The sequence below is a fragment of the Scardinius erythrophthalmus genome (assembly GCF_964197995.2).
Source record: "Scardinius erythrophthalmus genome assembly, chromosome: 20".
Taxonomy (NCBI): Eukaryota; Metazoa; Chordata; class Actinopteri; order Cypriniformes; family Leuciscidae; genus Scardinius; species Scardinius erythrophthalmus.
Window position 1 is genome coordinate 37,044,254 of NC_138240.1, and position 23,405 is coordinate 37,067,658.

Sequence of the window (23,405 nt, forward strand, 5' to 3'; positions counted from 1 at the left end):
ACATCTGGGAATTTAACTCTCCATATGTCACTTAAATCATACCTGTCCATGAAAAGCTTAAAATATGCATTTCTATTATTATCACGTGAAGGTGGCCATCTGTCAATCTCAGAATTTAGAGAATATTAAAGTCTCCTCCAAGTAAAATGTGAGAGTTTGGAAATGTTGTTAGCCAATACTTGAGTCTATTTTCTATATTAGCAAATAACTGGATGTTTTCTAACTTAGAATTGTACCTGTAAATGTTGAATATGATTAAAACAATCTTGTTGTAACCAACCACTTGGCAGATAAAATGCCCTTTTGGATCTGTATCTGTGTGCAAAATGTCACCATTATATTTGTGCTTCAACGTTAAGACTCCAGCTGATCTTTCTGAACAGTGAAAACCATAAATCGTTCCCCCACTGAGATCTCCAAAACTTCTCGTCATTTGAGTTTGAGTGAGATTCCTGACAAAACGAAAAATCTGTGTTCAGCTGTTTAACAAATAAAAATAAAGCTTTACGCTTAGTTATATCTCTTAACCCCCTGGTGTTTAAAGAAGCTATAGACAAAGACATTTTCAAGAATAGAAAAGGCTTATGTTACTACGGCTTAAGTACTACGGAACAATCAACAAACAATGTTATACTGAGCACCAATTGCACCTTAAAATAAAAAAAAGTGTTATATGGTGGAAACTTAAGACCATATTTATTGTGTCCCAGATAAAAGTCTTTTAAATTGCTGGTCAGTAATTATGATCTTTCAGGGAATATATTAAGCTATATCCCACATAAACAATCTTCAATAAACAAAACTAAGGATCAGGCTTCAGTACAAGGTAGTAAAAAGAGCCAAGAGCCTGGAAAAACACTCGGGTTATGTGTCAAAAAATAAAAGAAAATTTTTCCCAAAAATATGGGAATCTAGAAGGTCGTCTCATGTAAATTATTCCGGAGATTTCGGACCATTGTCAGTTCAGTTCTTCAAGTGATTTCCTTCCCATCGACAAAAGCCCGTGCTCCAACAAAGTAAGCAGATTTACCTTCACTACGTGCCTTACTCACCAAAGGCCACATCTTCAGCCTGGCCTCCTTGACAGGTTCAGGGAGGTCTTCAACGAAGCGGCGCTTGTTATCTCGCATGACGGGGTGATTTTTTGCCGCTTTCCATAGAGCATCTCTGTAGGATCTCTGGGAGAATCTGATGATGATGACTCTCGGCCGAGAGCTGGCTGGTGTTAGTTTCCCAATGCGATGGGCGACGTCGATCGCTGGTGTCAAATTTGTCATCTGGCAGAATACTTCTTCACATTTTCTGCAGTGTTTTCAGCTACTCCATAGACCTTCAAGTTCCAGCTTCTTGAGTAAGTCTGCAGTTCACACACGCGAGTTAGGAGCGCTGCCACTTTTTTTCTTCCTCTTTAAGGCGGCCATCAACATTCTTGACTCTCAGTTGTGCTTATTTTACTTCAAAGCATACAAAGTCCACAGTTTTCTTTAGCCCTTCAATTTTCAACGAGTTTCCATCAATTTTCTTGGAGTTTTCACTCACCAGAAATTGTATGGAGTCAGCCTGCTCTTTAATAAGCTGGGAAAGGGTAGTAATGACGATGCTGTCTTGGGATGTGGGCTCATGTTTTGCATTATAGACCCTTTTACTGTTTGTACACAATGATGACGTAGCAACGTATGCGCGCGCATATTGGCAACGGAAGTATGGCGAGAATCAGCAGCGTGTCAAGCTACGCGAGCGGATTAAGCAACACAGACAGAGATATAGGAGTGGAGTGGATAGAAGACGTTAGCAGACGGCCAAATATACAGTGGCCAGATATATACGTATTTAGTTGAGAAACAGAGCGTGTACACCAAATGTCCCAAAGCCATCCAGATTTCAGCGTCAGCTCATGTGGCTTAGTAGTGAAACCTTCTGAGCCACACCTTGGATCATCACCAGATGGGATAGCAAGATGTACCTGCTGTGGTAAAGGGGTGGTAGAGATCAAGTGTCCCTACAAATACAGCGATAGCCTTCAAGGATGTACAAAAGATGAGCAGTTTTGTCTGGACAAGTCATTCGCATTGAAGCATTCACACACATACTACTATCAATGTCAACTTCACATGTTTGTGTGTGATGTTAAATATTGTGTGTGGCGAGGGGGGCGTGGTTTCGCGAAGTCTGTAGCGGGAGAGAAAGGAGGGGGTCGAGCGGTGAGTAAGTAGGTCAAGTGCAGATGATGAACACCTGTGTCTGATTGCAGTAATTGGCGTGGAGAGACCGCATATAACCGAGGAGAGCGAGAGAGAGGAGAGAGAGCTTTGGACTGGGACCTCACGAGGACGCGGATGTGGACTGAGAGAATTGAATGCTGAGTTTATTGTTGTTTGAGAAGCTGTGTGTTTTTAAACCACGGTGAAGGCGCTTTGTGCGCACCCTTTTGTTTATTTGAAACTGAGAAATAAAGTGAGTGTCCCAGTCAGCCGATCCCTGTCTTCTTCCTTCCTACACCATCACAGCAACGAACCTTATTACAGTGGTGCCGAAACCCGGGAGGGAAGAAGATCATCGCCGCCATGCAAAACCACGCCCCCCTCGCCACATTGTGACTTTGTGCTGTGGTCCAAGAAGGAGTTCATTGTGCAACGTATCCTAAGAAATGAAGAGTTTTTGAAGGAGGCTTTGCCAAAAGCATAAGACTTCTTTATCTCGAGTGTGTTGCCTAAACTACTGACAAGAATACATGACCCTGTCTTGGTATCACAGAGAGCCTGCAAATACTGTGAAAAGCCAATTTTTGGAAAAATGATCATCTGTTTCAAATGCAGCAACCACGTTCACTACACCTGTGCACACATAAGAAGGAAGCCAGCAACATGGTTATGTAGGGAATGTCTGAGAGTTGATGTTTGAATGATTAAATTTAGGACTGGGAAATGTTCTGTATTGTGTTATGAATCTGGTCCATATTACCCAGACCTACATTTATTGTTTTCCTTAATTTTTTCCCTACATTCATTCTTTTCCATCATTCTTTCCTACATTTATTCTTATTCTTCACCCAGACCTACATTTATCCTTTTCCTTACATTTTATGTTGTTGTTATTGATTGCTATGTGTTGACGCACTTCTGTTTAACGTTTTATTTTGTAATGCTATAGTACTTTAATAGTAACTATGTTGCTTGCATACATTGCAATTAAACTACTTCTGTCAGGTCCATTAAGTCAAGAACACAGACAATAAAAATAATTAAAGAATTATATTGAATAGATTGCAAACAGGTTGATGTTCCTGAATTGAAATTTGGTGGTATGGCTCTGTTCAGGGAGTCCTCTGACCTTTCATGAGCACCATGAAATAGCAGAGAGTCAGAGGACAGCAGCAGCAGCAGCAGCATTAGGGAACGCTCACACAGTTTGGGACTGTGAGAGCTAAAATATCCCCCTGTGAACAGAGCAGGCAACATGACAAAGCAAATGCCACGTTATGCATAAGGAGGAGGTGGCGGGCAGCAGAAGCGAGCAGCAAGCATGTATGAGCAACTGAATGTGCTTTAAATAGGGCGCCTTGTTTGAGCTTTGCCCATTGAGCAGCGAGGGGAGTTAACGAGCTAATGCAGCTCAGCTAGAGCAGATCAGCTGACGGGACAGTGTTGTTAGTAAATAGCATTAGCAGCGTCTTGACTACCTGGCCTGCCAGAACTGACGCTGATGCTCAATTAATAACAATTACAAATGAAATTGAAAAGCACTGTGAATTGTTGAGATAATCTTGGGGGAAGTACATTATACACACCAGTGGCAGCCAATGTTGGGAGGCTTATTATAATTCATTATGTTTCATGTACAGTAAATACATTTTACAAATGTAAATCACGTTAAAACTGTTACTCATTTGGAAACAACACTCTTACAGAGGTTTGTGAGGGCACCACATACAGTCACAACATCGTCTAGCATGTTAACCTGCGACACTGGAATAACTGTTTGCAAAATCTTAAAGTTTTTCCACCGACCAATAACTCGCTCCACATGGATTCTCACACGAGAAAGTTGTCTAGATGTGTCAACTCCTGTGCAGAAAGCTGCTTTTTTCCTTTTGTGAAATGAGGGATACGAAGGGTTGCACCATAAGCTGCAAGCTCGTCTCTGATGAGAAATCCCCTGTCGGCTAAAACCTCATCCCTATAGGCTCCAAAAGTTCTAAGAAACCTGACTCTTTTGTGATCTGCTTGTCTGAAACCCGTCCACCCCACCCAGGAGATAGAAATGAAATTGCACCAGCTGGAGTGATGCCGATTAAATATTTAATTGTGTTGTTGTGTTTATAATTTGACCATGTCTGGGCCCTAGCAGTCAGATTACTGGGTCTAGCTATGAAAATTTCTGTGCAGTCTATTATGCACCGGCAGTTTTTAAAGTTCCGCTTGAATGTTTTTGGCATATTTTTAAGTATTGCGCCCTTACTTGGCCATTTAATGAGTGGCTTAAGGACCAAGGCCATACCAGGGACCCAGCTCCGCAAAATATTTGAAATCGTGGTTTTTGATACTTTAAATCTATATGCCAAGTCAGTATTACATAGACCCAACCTTAATTTCATCAATATAACCAACAGGTGGTCTTCTAGTGTAAGTTTTTGGATAATTCTTTCTAAGCTGCCTGTTATTTTTGTAACTAGCCACTCAAAGAGCACGGAGGTCAGTCCGGTGAGAAAAAACAATTGTCCAATGTTGCACTTAACAGTTGTGTAGGAAAATGTAGATTTCTGCAGCTCCTCTTTCAGCTTTACATTTTCTGCTTGTAGTGCCTCAAACTTCTGACACAGGTGTACATGGTCCTCCTGAAGCTGACTGTGTCTCCGGTTCAGGTCATCATACTCCCTCTTTGTAACTGGGATGTCGTCTTCAGCTTTAAAGGTGCCCTAGAATGTGAAATTGAATTTATCTTGGCATAGTTAAATAACAAGAGTTCAGTACATGGACATGACATACAGTGAGTCTCAAACACCATAGTTTTCTCTTTCTTATTTAAATCTCGTTTTTGAAAAACACCCCTGAAAAACGGGCGAATCTCCACATAACACCAACTGTGACGAAACCGATGGGATCATTAATATGTATGCCTCTAAAAATTTGCATATGCCAGCCCATGCTCAGTGCCAGGCGAAACTGCACAGCCGAATCATCAGAAGTTCTGCAGGTGAAGAAACAAGCAGGAGGAGGATCATAGGGAAAATGGCAGATCTATCTATAATCGATCTATAATCGGATACCGCTACAGTTTAATTCGAAGTTGTTTAGTTGCTCTGCCCATTTCACCACGGACTGTTACAACAATATCAAGCAGCCAGGCTTCTCTCCGCGTCTCAAACGGACGAAGGGGGCAATTTCAACTAACGTTATATTCCCGCAAGCGGCAAGTAGGGATTTTATTAACGATAATTTACATTGTGTTATCTAGATCCAGCGCGATATTGTTTTTTCCTCGAGAGACATCATGGCTTGCAAACGAGCGAACGAAGCATGGCAGTTGCTCAGTGTTTGGTTTGGTAAAAATATTTTTTTGCTCCTTCATCCGAGCCTCTGGAGAACCAGTGGGTTATGTGAATTTCTGATGTGTAATTGTTCAAATTCAGACAGATAATCTTTCTTTCAAAGTCGTTCAACACTGTTTATGCATCAGTATATCGCGTTGCAGTGATAAGATCTTCATTCACGCGATCAACAGGCTGTCATCTGCTCAGTGCTCATCACTGAAACCTTTTATGTGATGGGAATAGATCTAAATACTTAAAAAAAAACTTCTCATGATTCGTTAATCCAGATAGCTGTAATAGTAAAAACATATAAAAGCTGTAATAGTAAAAGTTTTCCAGATAGCTCTACATGTAATGCCAGATATTTCATATGCAAGCATGTCAGCCAATCACAGCAGTGGGCAACAACACTGAAGTCTCACAGCAGACACGCCCCTTCAAACAGAGTGTTCAAATCAATGGATGAAATCAGGCTAGGAAATATGCCTTTTATTTCTAAATTATAACAAATTTTGATCTAAAAAACATACTAACATTATAAGGGCACCCCAGGAAACATTATAAAATAATAAAATAATCCATTCTATGGCACCTTTAATAAAGAAAAGTGAAAAATTAGCATGTGCTGCAACCAATGCAGACAATTTCACAATTGGGGGTTCTCACAACATTTTAGCAATGATTTTTCAAAGCTTTTCCATGATAGAAGAGAAGATACTTTATTGATCACAGGGCGAGATTTTTCGTCTGCATTTGACTCATCCAGGGGCCTGTGTACTCATACAGATATGCAATTAGAGCAGTATGCCTGGCAGGAGCACACACACACCCTGACAATCAATCAGTTAAGATGAAATATATTCATACCTGGACAATGATCCATGCTGCATTCTTGTTTCGGAGTTTTAGAAGGAACACATAGATTTGCTGCCGTTATAGGTCTGTCATCTCTCCTCCTTTTCCTATGGTACCTACAATAAAAACAGCAGAAATGTACAGTTATGCAAAAGAGAAAAACAAACTAAATAGAACAGAGGGGGAAATTAAATATTCTTACCTCTCCAACTTTGCTTCGGGGTTCTGGCTCGGTTTTGTGTACACAAACACAGAAGGCACAAAATCAGGACTACTAGAGTCCAATGACCCTAACTCACCTGCAAATAACACACACACGTTTGTTTACTAGCCAAATCTACCGCCAGTTTATCAAACTTTACCTGCATTTGAATATTATTCTACATCGAACAGACAATCACTAATGTAAACGAGGATTACTAGAGTCCAATAATGCTTCATCTGCAAATAACACACACACACAGTTTGTTTACTAGCCAAATCCAACACCAGCTTATGAAACTAGCTGCATGTGGTCATCAAACTTCAGCTGCATTGATAAACTACACCGTAGGCTACAGACAATCAATAATGTAAACCATGCTTTCCATTAAACTCACGAGTACATAGATAAACTTACATGATATAAAGTGGGCGCTGCAGACGCAAGCATTTTTTATTATCTTTCGGAGTTGCTAACACGTTAGAGCCAGTGGGGAACAACACCACTTCCGTTGCCAAAATGTGTGCGCAACTATTTGATCACGTGGGCTGTTAAAGGGTCTATAAGGACTTTGAACTTGACGTGCCATTAAAAAAAAAGCAAGAATATCCGACACGACAACCACAACGTCAAATTTCATTCGACATTTCAAGAACCACAAGGAAAGGTAAGAAAGTCATAAGATCAATAAGATCTATAACGATTACTAATGTAATGAATTAATCTTTTCTGTTTGTCATAATTTGGCCTTGGTTGCATATTATGTTTTTTTTTCTTATTAGAAATGTGACCATTATCATTAATGATACGTCTCGTAAATAGATGTATTGGGGAATTTGACTATAACAGTGGCGTAGCCTGAATTTTAATGTTGATGGGCAACTTAAAATGAGCGGGCCGCTCTATTACATGTAGGCTATAATGCATACCAGTCAACATTTGGGTAACAAAATACGGGAGACCTGGGGGGGTTTCAGTTCAACCACATGCGGTTTCATGTCATCTAGCCTATACATTACACAGCCCATCGCCAAATCATAGAAAAATTCAGTTGAGACAGTTGTATTCATCATAACAATACACAACAAATCAATATAGCCTACAGAAAAACAGATTTCTAAAATAAGGTATAGGCCACAGTTTTCAAGACTGAACAGGTGATGTGTAATATTCAGTTACTGTAAGAAACTGTTCCAGTGGGTGGAGTTTACCGGTACTGAATATTACACATCACATCACCATTCTATAGCCTACTCCATTAACTGGAACAGATTTTCACTGGAACTGAATATTACACAACATGACCTGTGTGAACTGAATATTGTTGTGTAACTTCACCTACTGGAACAGTATTTCACAATTTTTCCACAGGAACTGAATATTACAAACAACTATTGCGAAAGACCGATTTACTAAACAACGACTGCGAAAGAGTGCACGGATTATGAATTTGTTCACTGTTACTGATGTACGTAGTTTTTCTTTCTTTTTTTTCTGTATAGTTCTGTTTTGTTAATACATTTTGCATTCTATTTTGGCTTTCTCGTGTGTCCCTATTTTTGTTGTGTCCCTTTTGAGCCACGGGGTGAAACGGGTACGGATTGAAAAACCAAAGCAACTGTACGGTTTACAGATCTGAGCACAGCTGAGACTTTTTCTCTGGTACTTTTGGCGTAGGATATTTATTTCCGTCAAGGTCAGGCTGCGATGTCAAAAGTATTCCCAGGAATGAGTGATGTATGGGGTTATTATGGTTGCAATATTCCAAATAAATAGATTAATATTCACAAATTAATGTAAAGAGATTCACAAAAATGTATCAAATTCACAAATAAATAGATTAAGATCCACAAATAAATGTAAAGAGTTTCACAAAAAATTATAAAATTCACAAATAAATAAAATGAGATTTGCAAATAAATAAAATATTTACAAATGTTTTATTATTTTACAAACACAACTCTGCCTGGCATTTATTAGTGAATCGGTTCCTGTGCATTTGTGAATCCCCTCACGCATCTGTGGATTTTGAAACACTTATAGCGTTGACGTGCAGACAAATCCACAAATAAGTGGACTCCACCCACCGCCCACACTATGGAGCTAGAATTGTGTCTTTATTACATGCGAGAAAATAAATGATCTGATAGAGGAAAAAAAGTTTGAGAGAAAAAGTTTTCATACCAATAGCAAAAAATAATAATATTTGAGACTAAAAAAAGTTGAGAGAAAGTATTTTCTCATAGAACATAAAAAAAATATACATTTGAAATTTTTAAAATTATTTCTGAGAAAAAAAATCTCTCTCAAAATACTTTGAAAAAAACTCTCAAATATAGATATTTTTGCTATCAGTGTGAAAACATTAAAAAAAGTGTTTCTCTAAAAAACGCTTTTCTTTGCTCTCGATGCAATTTCTTGCTCTCGTGTCAGGATTTTGCTTTCACTGTGAAAATTGTGTCATGGGCGGGGCCACGTTCCTATTGGCCAGTCGGGTGAGCATCGTCTTGTCTTGGGAGTCGAACTCCTAGGAGTCGAACTGAATCATTATATGTTCGGTTCACCGGCATAGATGCCGCCTCTGCCTTAGTTGAGCACGGACACTCCAGTGTTTGGGTAAGATGATGACACACACAACTCGATGGGTAGCTGGCTGAGCAAGTTCAGCAGTACTCTTCAGGTGCTTTGAGGCTAGCAAGTGCAAAGGTAGAAACAAGTGGAGTGAAACAATCAAAACATTCATTTGGCATTTGATTTAAGAATAGTATAAACCAGGCAGGTTTGCAAGTTTACCTAGCATGATGGCTATATAATACACATTCATTCTTGAATATGAGTGCTATTTTTTAATGTTTAATCTTCAGTGATGCTGAACTTGCTCAGCCAGCTACCCATCGAGTTGTGTGTGTAGGGCTGTAGTCAAGACCACCTTTGTTGAGTCCAAGACCAGGACTAGTCGAGTCCAAGTCAAGACCAAGTCCAAAGAGGTTCGAGTCCGAGTCAAGACCGAGTCCAGGACAGGACAGGAAAAAAAGTCTTATGCATGACATTATCAAGACAATCATTTTGGGTTATTATTTGTTGATCTAAAAGCAAAAACAGTGTCACAACCATAGATATCATATATAAACGCTAGATGTCTTATGGCGCAGTCACTTCCGGCATCACCGTTCGGCCATCTTGTCACAGTGAAGCTGTGAATTAAGGTGAATGATCAGCATGCACACAAATCCTCTTATCTCGCTGAAATCTTGACGGATTTACAAACGGTTTGGTTTCTTACAAACGTTATTAACGTGGGTATAATTCCGAATGCTTGAACATGTATGTTATAATTATTCATATGTATGCAGTGTATGTATGCAGTGTCATAACTACATCTCTGACGTTTATAACAAACCAAACCGTTTGAAAATCGGTAGAAAATTGAGCAAGTTATGGTTATTTTAAAGTACATGCACCATTAAACGAGTGAGCGAGCACACTGTGGCAAGATGGCCGCCTCGTGCGGATGTCGACCTCCATTGGCCAGCAGCGCGCACGAGACATCTAGCGTTTATATATGATGTCTATGGTCACAACACGCAGGATTTTTAAGTATATATATTCCCCTTGATATCATATAATCTTCTAATCTAAAGAAAACAGAATGATGACATATGGTGATACCTCATAATAGCAGTGTTAGAACTGATATACAAACACCAACCCACTACTATTACCACTGCTAGGTACTAGTACTGAGCATTTGAGCAACTAAATGACAATAAGCTTCACTCCAGTAAAATATATCTGTGATAATTTCTTCACGTTAAACCAAACTTTTATTTTGATAGGTTTCTGAGCGTATCTGACGATGAAATGCTGAAGATGAACGTGTACTTGAGTATGTGTAACGTTAGTACATGAACCTGCACTCATTTGCAGAGACTCGCTGAACATCAGACTTTGATAACAGTCTTTCTATGGGGTGAGATTTCGTTCACAATTCTGCACGCGCAAAGTCACATTTTGAGCGTGCAAAAGGGCATTTCGCACGCGCGTGAACTGAGTTTTGCGGAGAAATGTTCGTCTCGCAGATAAGAAAATATTGCGAGCGAACGAAAATCAATTTTGCATTTAAAATAAGTATTTAGATGTGCGCGGACGTTCTCTTTCGCGTGTGCAAAGTTTCACTTTCTTGCTCCTTTCATACCAGCCGTGAGCGCTCTCTAAGCGCAGACGGCTCACTTGCTCAACACAACCCAGCGTTACAATATGCCATAATTCCAGCCAATCAGAGACGAGACTGCTAAATTCTGATTGGCTGGCTTGAAAACCAATCACAAGACTCCCTGCATCACCGACTGCGGAAGAGAACTAGTGCAGTTGAGTAAAGTTGGCAGTAAATTCACAGATTCGATCAGGACAGCAGTGATGGGTGAACTAAATTTGCCAACAATACAGTGAATTACAGTGAAGTTATTAAATATTTTTCATAAAAATCATTAAAAAAAATCACAAATGTACAATTGTATATACAACTTAAAATATATTTTCCCCAAAATAAGTGTTGTAGTATAACCATCAGGACAGCAGTGATGTGTGAACTGAATTTAGCAACAATACAGTGAATTACAGTAAAGTTATTGAATATGTTTCATAAAAATCATAAAAATTATACATTTACAATTGTATATACAATTTAAAATATATATTTTACCAAAATAAGTGTTGTAGTATAACCTTCAGGACAGCAGTGATTTGTGAACTGAATTTGACAACAATATAGTGAATTACAGTAAAGTTATTGAATATTTTTCATAAAAATCATAAAATTTATACATTTACAACTGTATAAAATTTTAAATATATATTTTTCCAAAATAAGTGTTGTAGTATAACCTTCAGGACAGCAGTGATGTGTGAACTAAATTAGGCAACAATACAGTTAATTACAGTGAAGTTATTGAATAGTTTCATAAAAATCATTAAAAAAAAATCATAAATTTACAAATTGTATATACAACTTTAAAAAAAAAAACATTTTTTCCAAAATAAGTGTTGTAGTATAGCCTAACCATCAGGACATCAGTGATGTGTGAACTGAATTTGGCAACAATACAGTGAATTACAGTAAAGTTATTGAATATTTTTCATAAAAATCATAAAAATTATACATTTACAGTACAATTGTATATACAATTTAAAATATATATTTTACCAAAATAGGTGTTGTTGTATAACCTTCAGGACAGCAGTGATGTGTGAACTGAATTTGGCAACAATACAGTAAATTACAGTGAAGTTATTGAATATTTTTCATAAAAATCATAAAACTTCTACATTTACAATAGTATATACAATTTAAAATCTATATTTTTCCCAAAATAAGTCTTGTAGTATAACCACCATCAGGACAGCAGTGATGTGTGAACTGAATTTGCCAACAATACAGTGAATTACAGTGAAGTTTTTGAATATTTTTCATAAATAATAATCATAAAAAATATGCAAAACGATATTTATTCAAAATAAATGTTGTAGTATAACCATCAGGACAGCAGTGATGTGTGAACTGAATTTGATGACACTATAGTGTGTGACAGTGAAGTTATTGACTGTTTTCGTAGTAACGCTTTTCGGGTTTTGCACTTTTCAGACGGTCCCTTTGGATCTGTCTTGCTGCCGTCTGCGCATAGAGATCAATGTATTTTGTCCACTGCGAGGGAAAGCTCGTTTGGAGGAAAATTAGGTTGTAGCTGCTTGTCTACATTACTACGATTAAAAAGAGGTGTTATTTGTGCAGTAACAACGTTTAGCTCACGAGTTATTGACCCGGGAAGTTCGAATCTGTGAATTTACTGCCAACGAAATGCCCTTTTGCACGCTCAAAATGTGATCTTGCGCGCGCAGAATTGTGACCGAAATCTCACCCCATATCTTTCACAGTCACTAGTCCATATAGCAATTTGATATTATGATCGGCAGTGAATAGACGGATCTGTTATTTCAGCTATGCGCCGGTATTGCAGTAGCAAATAGTAGAAAATAAATTACACACGCGCAGGTCCTCATCTACGGAGGTTTCTGCGGAAGTCTGCGGGAAGCATACTACAATAATACGTTATTACTGGGAACATAATAAAGAAACCTGGACTCGGTCGAGACCAAAAGCCATATTTGGCAAGACCAGTGGCCGAGACAAGTCCGAGTCCGAATACCAGCGAGTCCGAGACAACAGAAAAACGGTCTTGAGTCCAAGACCGGACTCGAGTACTACAGCCCTCATCATCTTACCCAAACACTGGAGTGTCCGTGCTCAACTAAGGCAGAGGCGGCATCTATGCCGGTGAACCGAACATATAATGATTCAGTTCGACTCATAGGAGTTCGACTCCCAAGACAAGACGATGCTCACCCGACTGGCCAATAGGAACGTGGCCCCGCCCATGACACAATTTTCACAGTGAAAGCAAAATCCTGACACGAGAGCAAGAAATTGCATCGAGAGCAAAGAAAAGCGTTTTGAGAGAAACACTTTTTTTTTTTTTTTGAGATGTTTTCACACTGATAGCAAAAATATATATTTGAGAGTTTTTTTCAAAGTATTTTGAGAGAGATTTTTTTTCTCAGAAATAATTTAAAAAATTTTAAATGTATATTTTTTATGTTCTATGAGAAAATACTTTCTCTCAAAACTTTTTTTAGTCTCAAATATTATTATTTTTTGCTATTGGTATGAAAACCTTTTCTCTCAAACTTTTTTTTTTCTCTCAGATCATTTATTTTCTCGCATGTAATAAAGAGACAATTCTAGCTCCATACCTACTCAAGCCAATCAGATAACGGCCACACCGAGCTGGCCAATCGTAGCACGTTCTCGCTTCAATTTGATCATTTTTTATGAAACTACATTTATTTGTGAATATTAATCTATTTATTTGGAATATTGCAACAATAATAACCCCATAGTGATGTGCTTTCCGCTTTTAAAGTTTTATAAAATAAGTAGCCTAAGATATGGCTTGAATGGTTTAAAAGCATTAGCAAGAATAAAAGCGCATCATATAACGTAACGCCATGCAGCCAAAGGATGACAGAAAAAAACGGATGCTGCGTTAAATATTTACTTACCACTGAGTCTTTTTTTTCATTTTTCAGGTGGGCAGCAGGGGGCGATGTGCTGCTCTCCTGCTCCCTCTCCTCCTGCTGTCTGTGGCTCCAAAGCCCGGGGACACCATGATCAACATCCCATCCAAATGTGAGTACAGGATTTGACATTAAATTAAATGTTAAGTGCATGGCGAGTGTGTGTGTGCGCGTGTTTTTTTTTCATTGATTTTTTCAGAATTATAATGTTTGCTATGGCTTATTGTTAGGTGAATGTGAGATAAAAAGTGCAGAATGAGCAGTTATAAGTGAGTTTAATTGCTCAATTTATTATACTATTGACCTGAATGCCTAGTACAGGCCTGATTGGAAAGGACAGTCAAGCGCACAGTGATTGAAACCCACCTGAGCAGGAACTGTAAAAACAGAAGCTTCTACAAGCTTCCTAAATCTATTAACAGCACTAGGTTTGTTGCTATTATTGTACATCTGCAATTTAAGATTGCATTCATGTATCAGTGTAACAGAGCATCTCTCTTTCCCGCCCCTCCAAACACACACACACACACACACACACACACACACAAAAGAAGAGGAAAAAAACTAGATTATGAAAACAACAAAACAGAAATGCACCAGAATGAGATGTCAGTGAAAAATTACATCTGCATGAAAGGTCACGATTTCTCTTGACTTCAATTAGTGACCTTTAAATGGGAAACATAGACACGATGGATGTGATCATTGAGATCGACAACACACCAGGGCTCTCAAGTTTTGAAGACAGGCAAGAGTGACATTACCCCAGCCTTTTTCTGCGTGAGAAATACAAAAAAAACGAAATGAGAGACTGTCAGGTGGAGGTGGAGACAGAGCAACACTTTCTCACCAGCTGTCCCAACTAGACATTAGAGGGACGTTTTACACACTATTTGAAAAACTTTGCCCTAACTTCCTGAAATTGAACAACAAAACACAATTCCAACACCTATTAAGTGAAAAAAGAGATTGTATCACACTAGCGGCAAGATACATCGATGCCTGTCACAAAAAGAGAGAGTTGACGACCAATCAGTGATGCGCTCACACACACACACACACGCGCTCGTACACAAAACAAACAAACACTTACACACTGAATTCTAAGTTGTTCACAGAATTTTGAAATGTTTATAAACTGTTTTACTATTTTTATTTATTATGTTTATTTAATTGAATTATTATTATTATTTTCTGTACTAAATGTTCAAAATCATTTTATATGTTGTTTTCATGCTTTGGCAATACAAATGTATTTTTGTCATGCCAATAAAGCTTTATTGAATTGAATTGAATTGAATTGAATTGAATTGACTGTCATGCTCAATGCGTGACACTTGAGAGCCCTGACACACCCACATTAATATGTCTGACCGAGTCCGGCCCATATGCTAACGTTCTGTTTCTGTCTCCCTGCCATGTTGCAGTTTTCAGACATTCAGCGCGTTTGTTTTCTTATTAAGTTGTTGGGACTGCAGTACCAAGCAGTCTTGCAAAGGGTGGTTGAAGTCAAAGGAAAGAAAATGGCTAGATAGGGAGGGAGTTTATTTTAGCTCTGCTTTGCCAGCATCTTGTTATCTCTAGTGTGCCTCTTGTTGGCCAGCTGAACTACAGTCCAGGTGTATGAGCTGGCATCATGTGTTTTCTTTGTTTCACCTCCAAACAGTGTAATCATAACATTTTGTTTTATTTAAAGGATTAATGCAATCTAGGTGGTGGTGGGGAAGTCAGGATTTGCCTTCACTGTTGGAGCAAATGTTGTCACCAGGATAGTAAAACCTCATATTAACAACAAATAATGTCAAAATAGTTTCTGTGAGGGTTAAGAGATATAAAACAATCTACATAAAAGCAAGTCAATAGAAAGTTCACACCATGACAGAAGAGCAAATGTGTGTTTATGTGCACTTGTTTGCTATACCTCTAAAAATGCCCTTGCAAATACAGTAAAGCATCCAATCCTCATTAGGGTTAGATGCTGGTAGTTGTAATTAGCAGTGGCGTAGGTTTGATTTTGAAATTGGTGGGGACGGGGACATCAATATAAATATATTTTAAGTTTTGATCGAAATTATTGCTAAGGATATATCAGTGTCACTGGATATTGGTAGGGACACGTCCCTAGCGTCCCTACTAAATTCTACGCCCCTGGTAATTAGCTTTACTTAGGAAAGGAATCAGCCCAAACTGATCAGCTGAGATATTTGTTTGTTATATTTAGAACTGTGGGAATGATAATTTTTTTTGTTTTTAATTGAGGGTGCATCTAGGCAGGAGTCTTTTAAAATGAATGATTATCTACGGTAGATGGGTGAGGTGTGGCCATGCCTCCCAGTTTTAATGGTTCATGGCCCATAAAATGGTCCATCACCAGGGATTACTTTCATTTTTGAACAGTTTACTTTTTAAATCTGTGTTTTTTCTTCTTCTTATAGACTGATAGAGATATAGATAGATAGATTGATAGATACAGTAGATGAGGATATAAGCTGCATAGTAAGGGATCACTGTAACCATTCCCAGACATCAGTGTTGTTATGTGTCCAGTATAAGCACTTGTTAATAGCCTCAGTGACTCTGTCAGTAGATTACATAACTAATGCTTTATGCTCTCGCTGTCTGCCTCTCTTATTCATTCCTCAAGTCTAATTTTCTTCCTGTTCTCCAATTCTTTCACGGGCCACTCATCCGTAAAACAACAGACACTTAGATATCATCTCGGGTCTCTGGACGCTTTACACCGTGCTCTTCATTTCCATCTTTTCACTTGGGAGTTTCTCATGATATGGACGAAATTCCGTTTCCTGGAACTAATCGAGTGAGTGTTGAGGTGATTCAGAGGCACTTGCTTCAGAACATTGTTGAGGTTTAGTGAGAAACTTAACTGAAGTCAGTGGTGCTGCGGATCATTAAAGGGATAGTTCACTTTGAAATTAAATTTTGGTATGTTTTAGCTTACCTCAAGGGCATCCGAGATGTAGGTGTCTTTTTTTCCGCAGTAGTTTCAATTTTGATATTTTTAGGTCAAACCGTTCTTGTCTGTCAGTCATATAATGCAGGTCTGTGGTCACTGTCTCAAAGAGCATGCACAAAGTCCAAATTAAAACAATTCCCCATCGTCCAAATTAAACAATTCCCCATCGTAAGTACACATTGATGGCATAAGACACGAAACGAGCGGTTTGTGTGAGAAAACGAACAGTATTTATATCATTTTTACCTCTTATAACACAACCACATCCAAGTGATCTGAGGGCGCGGGCGCTTCCTGCTGTGTGACGTGTGCGCAGACTGGTGCATAGATATAAATACACTAGATGTCGCATTGAAGACATTCGTTCCAATGAACTACCGTAGCCAAGGCGACATCTAGTATATATATCTGTGTCACCAGTCTATCTTACCCCTTGACCTCTTTGTCAACCCTCATTCACCAGATCGACCAGACTCTCCAACCCAAATACAAATGACCGAACCTAAAGAACGCAGTGTCACTCTCAGCTGGACACCTGGAGATGATCACAACAGCCCTGTGATAGGTACAGTTACAATATATGTTTTTTCCCCCTGTGTTTATGCAATACATACAGTTTGTGTATGCAGTTTTTATTTGATACATGTTCATTATTTGTATCCCCCCCCCTTTAAATGTCAAATGCTGTATAAATTGATGGTTTAACAAAGATTTGAAAGTTTTTTGGACACTCAAACCACACTTAAAATAAATGTCATTGTGCTCAATAACAAAATATCACACCAATATCAAACCACATTTTCTCAGTTTGCACAGGGATTCCCTTTTCTTTCTTTTTTTTTGTCAGCCAGACTTAAAATATTTACTTGAGGTACACATTTATCTTCTCTGATGTTGGTAACTAGTCACTTTACATACAGTTAAACAAATAAAATATTTGTCTAAATTTTTTCAATAAATATTTTACAAAAATACTAAGTGTTTCCTTTTAATTTGTTTTTATTTATATGTTTTATTAATTGTTTTAATTTCACATTTTGTATGATTGATTTATTTCATTATTAGCGTTTCATCAACTCACAAACCCCATTTTGGGAAACCATAATTTAAAAAACAAAAACAAATCTTATACTTGAAAAGTGTGCTTTCTATAAAAAAAAAATGCTATTTGACTTAATATTTTTCATCTAATGCAGTGGCATTCATACATTTTTAAGTGTGTTTGAAGTGTCCAAATACTTTTTGGGGGCTAGTCTATATAAAATCAGTGTCATTTCCTGTTTTACATATATATATATATATATACACACATGTTTGTGTCTAGAGTATTTGATTGAGTTCGAGGAGGCAGGATATGAAAGAAAGGAATGGGAGGAGCTAAGCCGTGTGTCAGGCAGCATTCAGCGAACTACCCTTCCCTTGAGGCCCTTCAGTTCTTACCGTTTCCGAATCATCGCCATCAATGACATCGGCAAGAGTGACCCGAGCAAGGAAACGGAGGCTTATTCCACACCAGCTGCTCGTGAGTTAACATTGCATGTGTGTGCGAGTGTGTGAACGCTTACATTGCCTTGAAAAAGAAAATGCTTGTCCCGCTACATTGTGATGCATTTGTTTTGTCTTTTGAATCATTGTATGACACTTTGAATTTGTGTTTGTATCTTCTCTCAGTGTGTGGCTGATGTAAAGTGACAGTTTTTTTGCCATGTTAGAACATCTTGGCACTAAATTATTATTTGTCCTCTACAGCTCCAGACAGAAACCCTGAAGGAGTGCACAGTAATTCCATCGACCCAGGCACCCTTGTCATCACATGGAAGGTGCGCTGCGCAATTCAGACCAAAAATGATTCTGTCTTAATGCATTCACTTCATGTCGTTCCAAGCCTGTTAGTTTTTTTCCCATGGAACACAAAAGAAAGTGAACAGAAGCTTGAAAATGGACAAAAAAGTTAGATAAAAGGAATTCATATAATGTACATATCACTACATTTTTGGTAGCACAACAAGTAGTGGTGTAGCATAACCAACCTTTTTTTTAAATTTTTAAAAAGTCAGAATACACGGCTGTCTCTCTCTCTCTTAAGTTATGTTGTCATGAATGATTTCTTCTATTTCTTCTTCTCTCTCTCTCTCTCTCTCTCTCTCTCTCTCTCTCTCTCTCTCTCTCTCTCTCTCTCTCTCTCTCTCTCTCTCTCTCTCTCTCTCTCTCTCTCTCTCAAATTGTTAAAAATTAGATTCATTTGAGTGAACTGGTTCATCTTAAATCGTCCTCTTTCTCATATATAGAGTATATGTAGTGTTAGAAAAGTATTATTAATTCTACTGAATTAGTTCATCCTAAACAGTCATCCCACTCTCTCTCTCATGTGTAATGTTGGAAAGTTTGATTCATTATAGTGAATTAGTTCATCCTAAACGATCCAATCTTTCTCGTGTAGCGTTGGAAAGTCTGATACATTCTAGTGAATCAGTTCGTCCGGACAGTTAATGTAAATAAACTGATAAAAAAAAAGGAATCCCTGTACTTGTTGCCAATGTTTTGAAATTCTCATTGTTCACAGAAAGATACATTCTAGCTCAAGACTGAATCTTTGTTCTTGTAGGAGTTGGACAGGCGTAGTTTCAATGGCCCAGATTTTCGCTACAAAGTGATCTGGAGGAAGGTTTTTGGCAGCGGTCCGTCCTGGCACACCAAAGACGTCACCTCTCCACCCTTCATCGTCACAGATGTGGGCAACTTCTCTGCCTTTGAGATTAAAGTGCAAGCTGTTAATGAGATGGGAGAAGGTCCAGAGCCCAAAAGCGCCATTGGATACTCTGGAGAGGAGAGTGAGTTTTTCATGTTGTATATTTTTGCTGCTATTGTGAGCCCTTTTTCCTGACATCTTCCTGTAAGGTTATCTCAATTCACCCCAATTGAACAATGATTTTAGTTAATCCTGAGACAGACGTTTTTAAGGGAATCAAAGTGTGGGTGCTCTTTCTCCCTGTCAGTCCCTCTTGAGGCCCCTCTGGATGTGGGAGTGGTTCTGATCAACAGCACTGCTATTAAAGTGACATGGGCGGCCGTGAACAGAGAAACTGTGAGGGGCCGTCTGCAGGGTTACAAGGTAACATACTGTTGTATTAAACTCAGCCAAAAATTAAAAAATTTAAGATGTAAAATCTCTTCAACAAATTGTCTATCATCCATCCTATAGATTTATCTGAAGCACTTTGACCCAGAAAGCAGACACTTCAGACGGGAGCGTGTTAGGGAGGGTAGGCCGACAAACATCTCAGTTGTGACAACGGACAGTAACGAGGAGAAGAAGATTCTGGGAGATCTGCAGCCCTACTCCCATTACTCACTGACTGTAAGTGCCTTTAATTATAAAGGAGAAGGACCCGAGTCTGAAGCCCTCACTTTCCACACTCCAGAAGGAGGTAAGAACGTGAGACAAAAAAGAAAAATAGTTGAAGAAAGGTGAGGGCTTCAAATTCTGTCATCCATTTTTTTCAGTACCTGGTCCTCCCTCATTTTTACTGCTGGAAAGCCCATCAGAGACAGAAATGATTCTGCGTTGGTCTGCGCCCAACCAGCCAAATGGAGTCCTGAAAGGATACATATTACAGTATCAACAAGGTGTGTGAACTAACAGCCTGATTCATTCTCATCAGGATTATTAGAAGCAGTTTGTTGAGGAGAGGGATTTTGGCCTGGTATACAATACAATGGTTGAAAAAAATCTAGACACTCTTTTGACTTGGCTAAGTAAAAAACCAGCAAGCATCTAATCAGAACACCCTAGATATCACCTAGCAATGCTCTATTAACCACCCAAGCACTCAAAACACCTGGGCAACTCCTTAGAAACCACACCTAGAAACCACACTATCAGCTGCATCGCAAGCAACTCAAAAAACTGTCAAAATACCTTAGCAACTACATAGCAACCCCAAAACACTAAGCCTCTGCATAGCAACAGCTTGGACAACCTAGCTGCCTAGCAACAAACAAAACACTTTCAAAATACCTTAACAATATATATGACATTTGAACTACCACCCATAAGATCTTAGCAACTGCATAGCAACACACTAAAACACTCAGCACCCCAGCAACACCTAGAACACCCTATCAACTGCATAGCAACTCAGAAAAACTCTCAAAACATCTTAGCAACTGCAGAGCAATGCAAAAAAACAATCAGATCATCTTAGCAACTGCTTAGCAACAAAAAAAAAAAAAAAAAACACTCAGAATATCTAAGCAACTGCATATAAACAAAATCCTTTTAATGCCGGGGACACACTTAAAGGTGCTCTAAGTGATGTTGGGTGACGTCACTTCTTGTTGATGTTTAAAGTATTGTCAAACAAAATGGAGGCTTGCTAGACCCTCCCTCCTCCTCATCCGCGCACTAACCCCCCAAATCCTCCTTGTCGGTTACTGGCTGGAACAGTTTATGTTTTGTGGTGCGGGTGAGCCCAGTTTGTTTTTGTTGCCGTTTGTGGAGCCTGTGGTGTCTACAGAGACCGTGTTTTTCTACAGTGTGTTCAGGGGACTGGCAGCGAGCGGATGGTGAGATGTTTGCTGTATGTGCCAAAAAATGTTTTGGCCTAAAAAATGCGTGACATCGCTTAGAGCACCTTTAACGACTAGCTGAAACATTCTAAGACTGAACTGAACACATTTACAGACTGTTTCCAATGACTGGAGCAGATTTAAAACCCCGACTGTGAACAACGACTGGACGCAACTATCTCTGACTCAGCGCGTTTGGGCATGATCAGTCGTAAGTATCAAATTACACTTATAATCGGCCTTCACAGTCGTTAAGTGTGTCCTCGGCTTAAGACAAGTCATTTCACTTGGCGGTCATCTTTGAAACGCCTCTCGGGCATGCAAGTTCAACTCCAATCTCTTTGAATGAGGAAACATCAAGTTCTCCAAAACTGTTTGCCAAGCTTACGATTAAATTTTATATTTGAAATCACCAATGAAAACGGTCTCATAAATTTTGCTTCTAAACGCTCAAATCATGACAAAAAACAGCATTTTTCGCATGCGTAGTCCTAAGCATGCATCTCAAAACACTGACTGTTTCTATAGGAACCGGAGCTTCTAACGGCACGGCAGCTGCAGTGATGCGATAAACATTACCGATAGGGGAATGGCTCTTTTCTTTAGAAGGCGGGACTTATTCCACCATTTTGCATGTTGCACTTTCTCTTAGTTAAAGTAATACGAGTGCACCATCTTTCTTTATATAAAGTCTATTATATAAATACACAAAAACACTCAGAAACACCTTAGCAATTGTATAGATTGTATGCTCAAAAATGCCCAGAATGCCTTAAAATTTTAAGTTAAAATTTTTGAACAACTATAACTACTTAATATAAACTCACCAACCAATGTTTAAAACAATATTTTTTACACATTTGTTGTCTCCCCCCATTTCTCTGCAGTTGATAATGAAGACAGCCCTATGCTGGTAGAAAAGATTAGTGACCACAGCAAAAATCACTTCAAGTTAAAGCTGGACCCTCGCAGCCGTTACCGCTTCCACCTGCGGGGATACACGGCTGCTGGAGAAGGACTGCCAATCATCAGCGAGGGAGCTACCACACTGGATGGAGGTCCAACACTTTACCCATCACTGAATGATTTATCTGGACAGAGTCGTATCTAACTGCACATGCGTTTTGAGGGGTTTTGCATGATGGGGGAATGTTTTCACACACATTTTAAACACTATTTCCTAACCAGACATGATGCAACACACTTCTAGTGACAAGTAATTTGTGTGTCCACACTGAAAATGTGTGCAAATGTGACACAATCAGTGTTGGGGAAAGTTACTTTTAAAAGTAATGCATTACGATATTGTGTGTTACTCTCCCTAAAAAAGTAAATAATTGAATTACTTTTTATGGAATTATGTTACTTTTTCTCACCTTGGCTGGGCTTGCCTGTGTTTTTTATTTTTATTTGTTTTTCGGCAAAAGTTAAATGAATAATCCTCAGGCTGAAGGAAATGCAAATTCACGGCTGTACAGTAGAGGGCGCAGCTCAAACAAACCTTTCAGCTCTGCAGCCATTCTGGATTGTTAAAGAATAGGATCCAGGAGAAGGAAGTTTGGCTGTGTCCCAGTTCAAAGGGTGTATTCTTCTAAGGTCAGGCTAAGCGTTGTTAAATGGGACGGCCTAGCTTACGGAGGACTGTTCTTGTCACCTAGCATCTGTGACAGCTGCCATTAACAAGTGGCAGTGACATTTGTACTAGACTTTTTTGAGAGTTAGGCCTATATTAAACTGTCTGAAAACAAAAGAGGGTTCACAAGCTGTCTAAATATGTTCACCATGGTCCATTTCTGTGTATAATAAATAGTATAAACTATATGTACTTGCATCTTAGTAAGATATGTAATTTGAACAGCTTACTTTTTTTTTCTTTTTTTTTTCTTTTTTTTTACATTTGTATAATTAGATATTTGACTAAGCTGAAACCCAATACTTGCGTTTAAAATGTATTTCGGCAATTTCTCTCAAAAAAATCGTGTCATCACTGGCACACAATGAATTCTGGGATAGGCAAGGCCGCGAAGGATCCACCTGATGTATCCTTCATTTTATGAGAAACGAAGGATGCATTTGGAGGCCGCATTTGAAGGATTAGGACAACCTTCGTCGCGCCACTGAGATGCAATCGGACTTCGAATGCG

The 23,405-nt window shown here is 38.8% G+C and overlaps 1 protein-coding gene and 1 long non-coding RNA gene across 7 annotated transcripts in view; one reads left to right on the top strand and one right to left on the bottom strand.

Annotated features, from left to right (window-relative positions):
* Positions 1–3,106: 3,106 nt before the first annotated feature.
* On the bottom strand, positions 3,107–7,111 carry LOC308680508. Its single transcript, XR_014028922.1, has 4 exons — positions 7,005–7,111; positions 6,588–6,684; positions 6,398–6,501; positions 3,107–4,915 (listed from the first exon to the last, which is right to left on the bottom strand). It is a non-coding gene; the product is annotated as an uncharacterized lncRNA (long non-coding RNA).
* The window catches only part of LOC308680498 (neural cell adhesion molecule L1-like), a 41,188-nt gene continuing 24,893 nt past the window's right edge, over positions 7,111–23,405 (top strand). For 2 of the 6 annotated variants that reach the window (XM_081348631.1, XM_081348629.1), the window contains exons 1-10: positions 7,964–8,055; positions 13,731–13,830; positions 17,156–17,257; positions 18,017–18,214; positions 18,442–18,512; positions 19,298–19,523; positions 19,689–19,804; positions 19,895–20,120; positions 20,197–20,319; positions 22,149–22,319. In XM_081348631.1, coding sequence (XP_081204757.1) covers positions 8,032–8,055; positions 13,731–13,830; positions 17,156–17,257; positions 18,017–18,214; positions 18,442–18,512; positions 19,298–19,523; positions 19,689–19,804; positions 19,895–20,120; positions 20,197–20,319; positions 22,149–22,319 — 1,357 coding nt within the window. In that variant the 5' untranslated portion in view covers positions 7,964–8,031. Of the gene's footprint in view, positions 7,255–7,963; positions 8,056–13,730; positions 13,831–17,155; positions 17,258–18,016; positions 18,215–18,441; positions 18,513–19,297; positions 19,524–19,688; positions 19,805–19,894; positions 20,121–20,196; positions 20,320–22,148; positions 23,083–23,405 lie in introns of those variants that run through there. The other 4 variants (XM_081348630.1, XM_081348633.1, XM_081348634.1 and 1 more) reach the window with 4 other exon arrangements.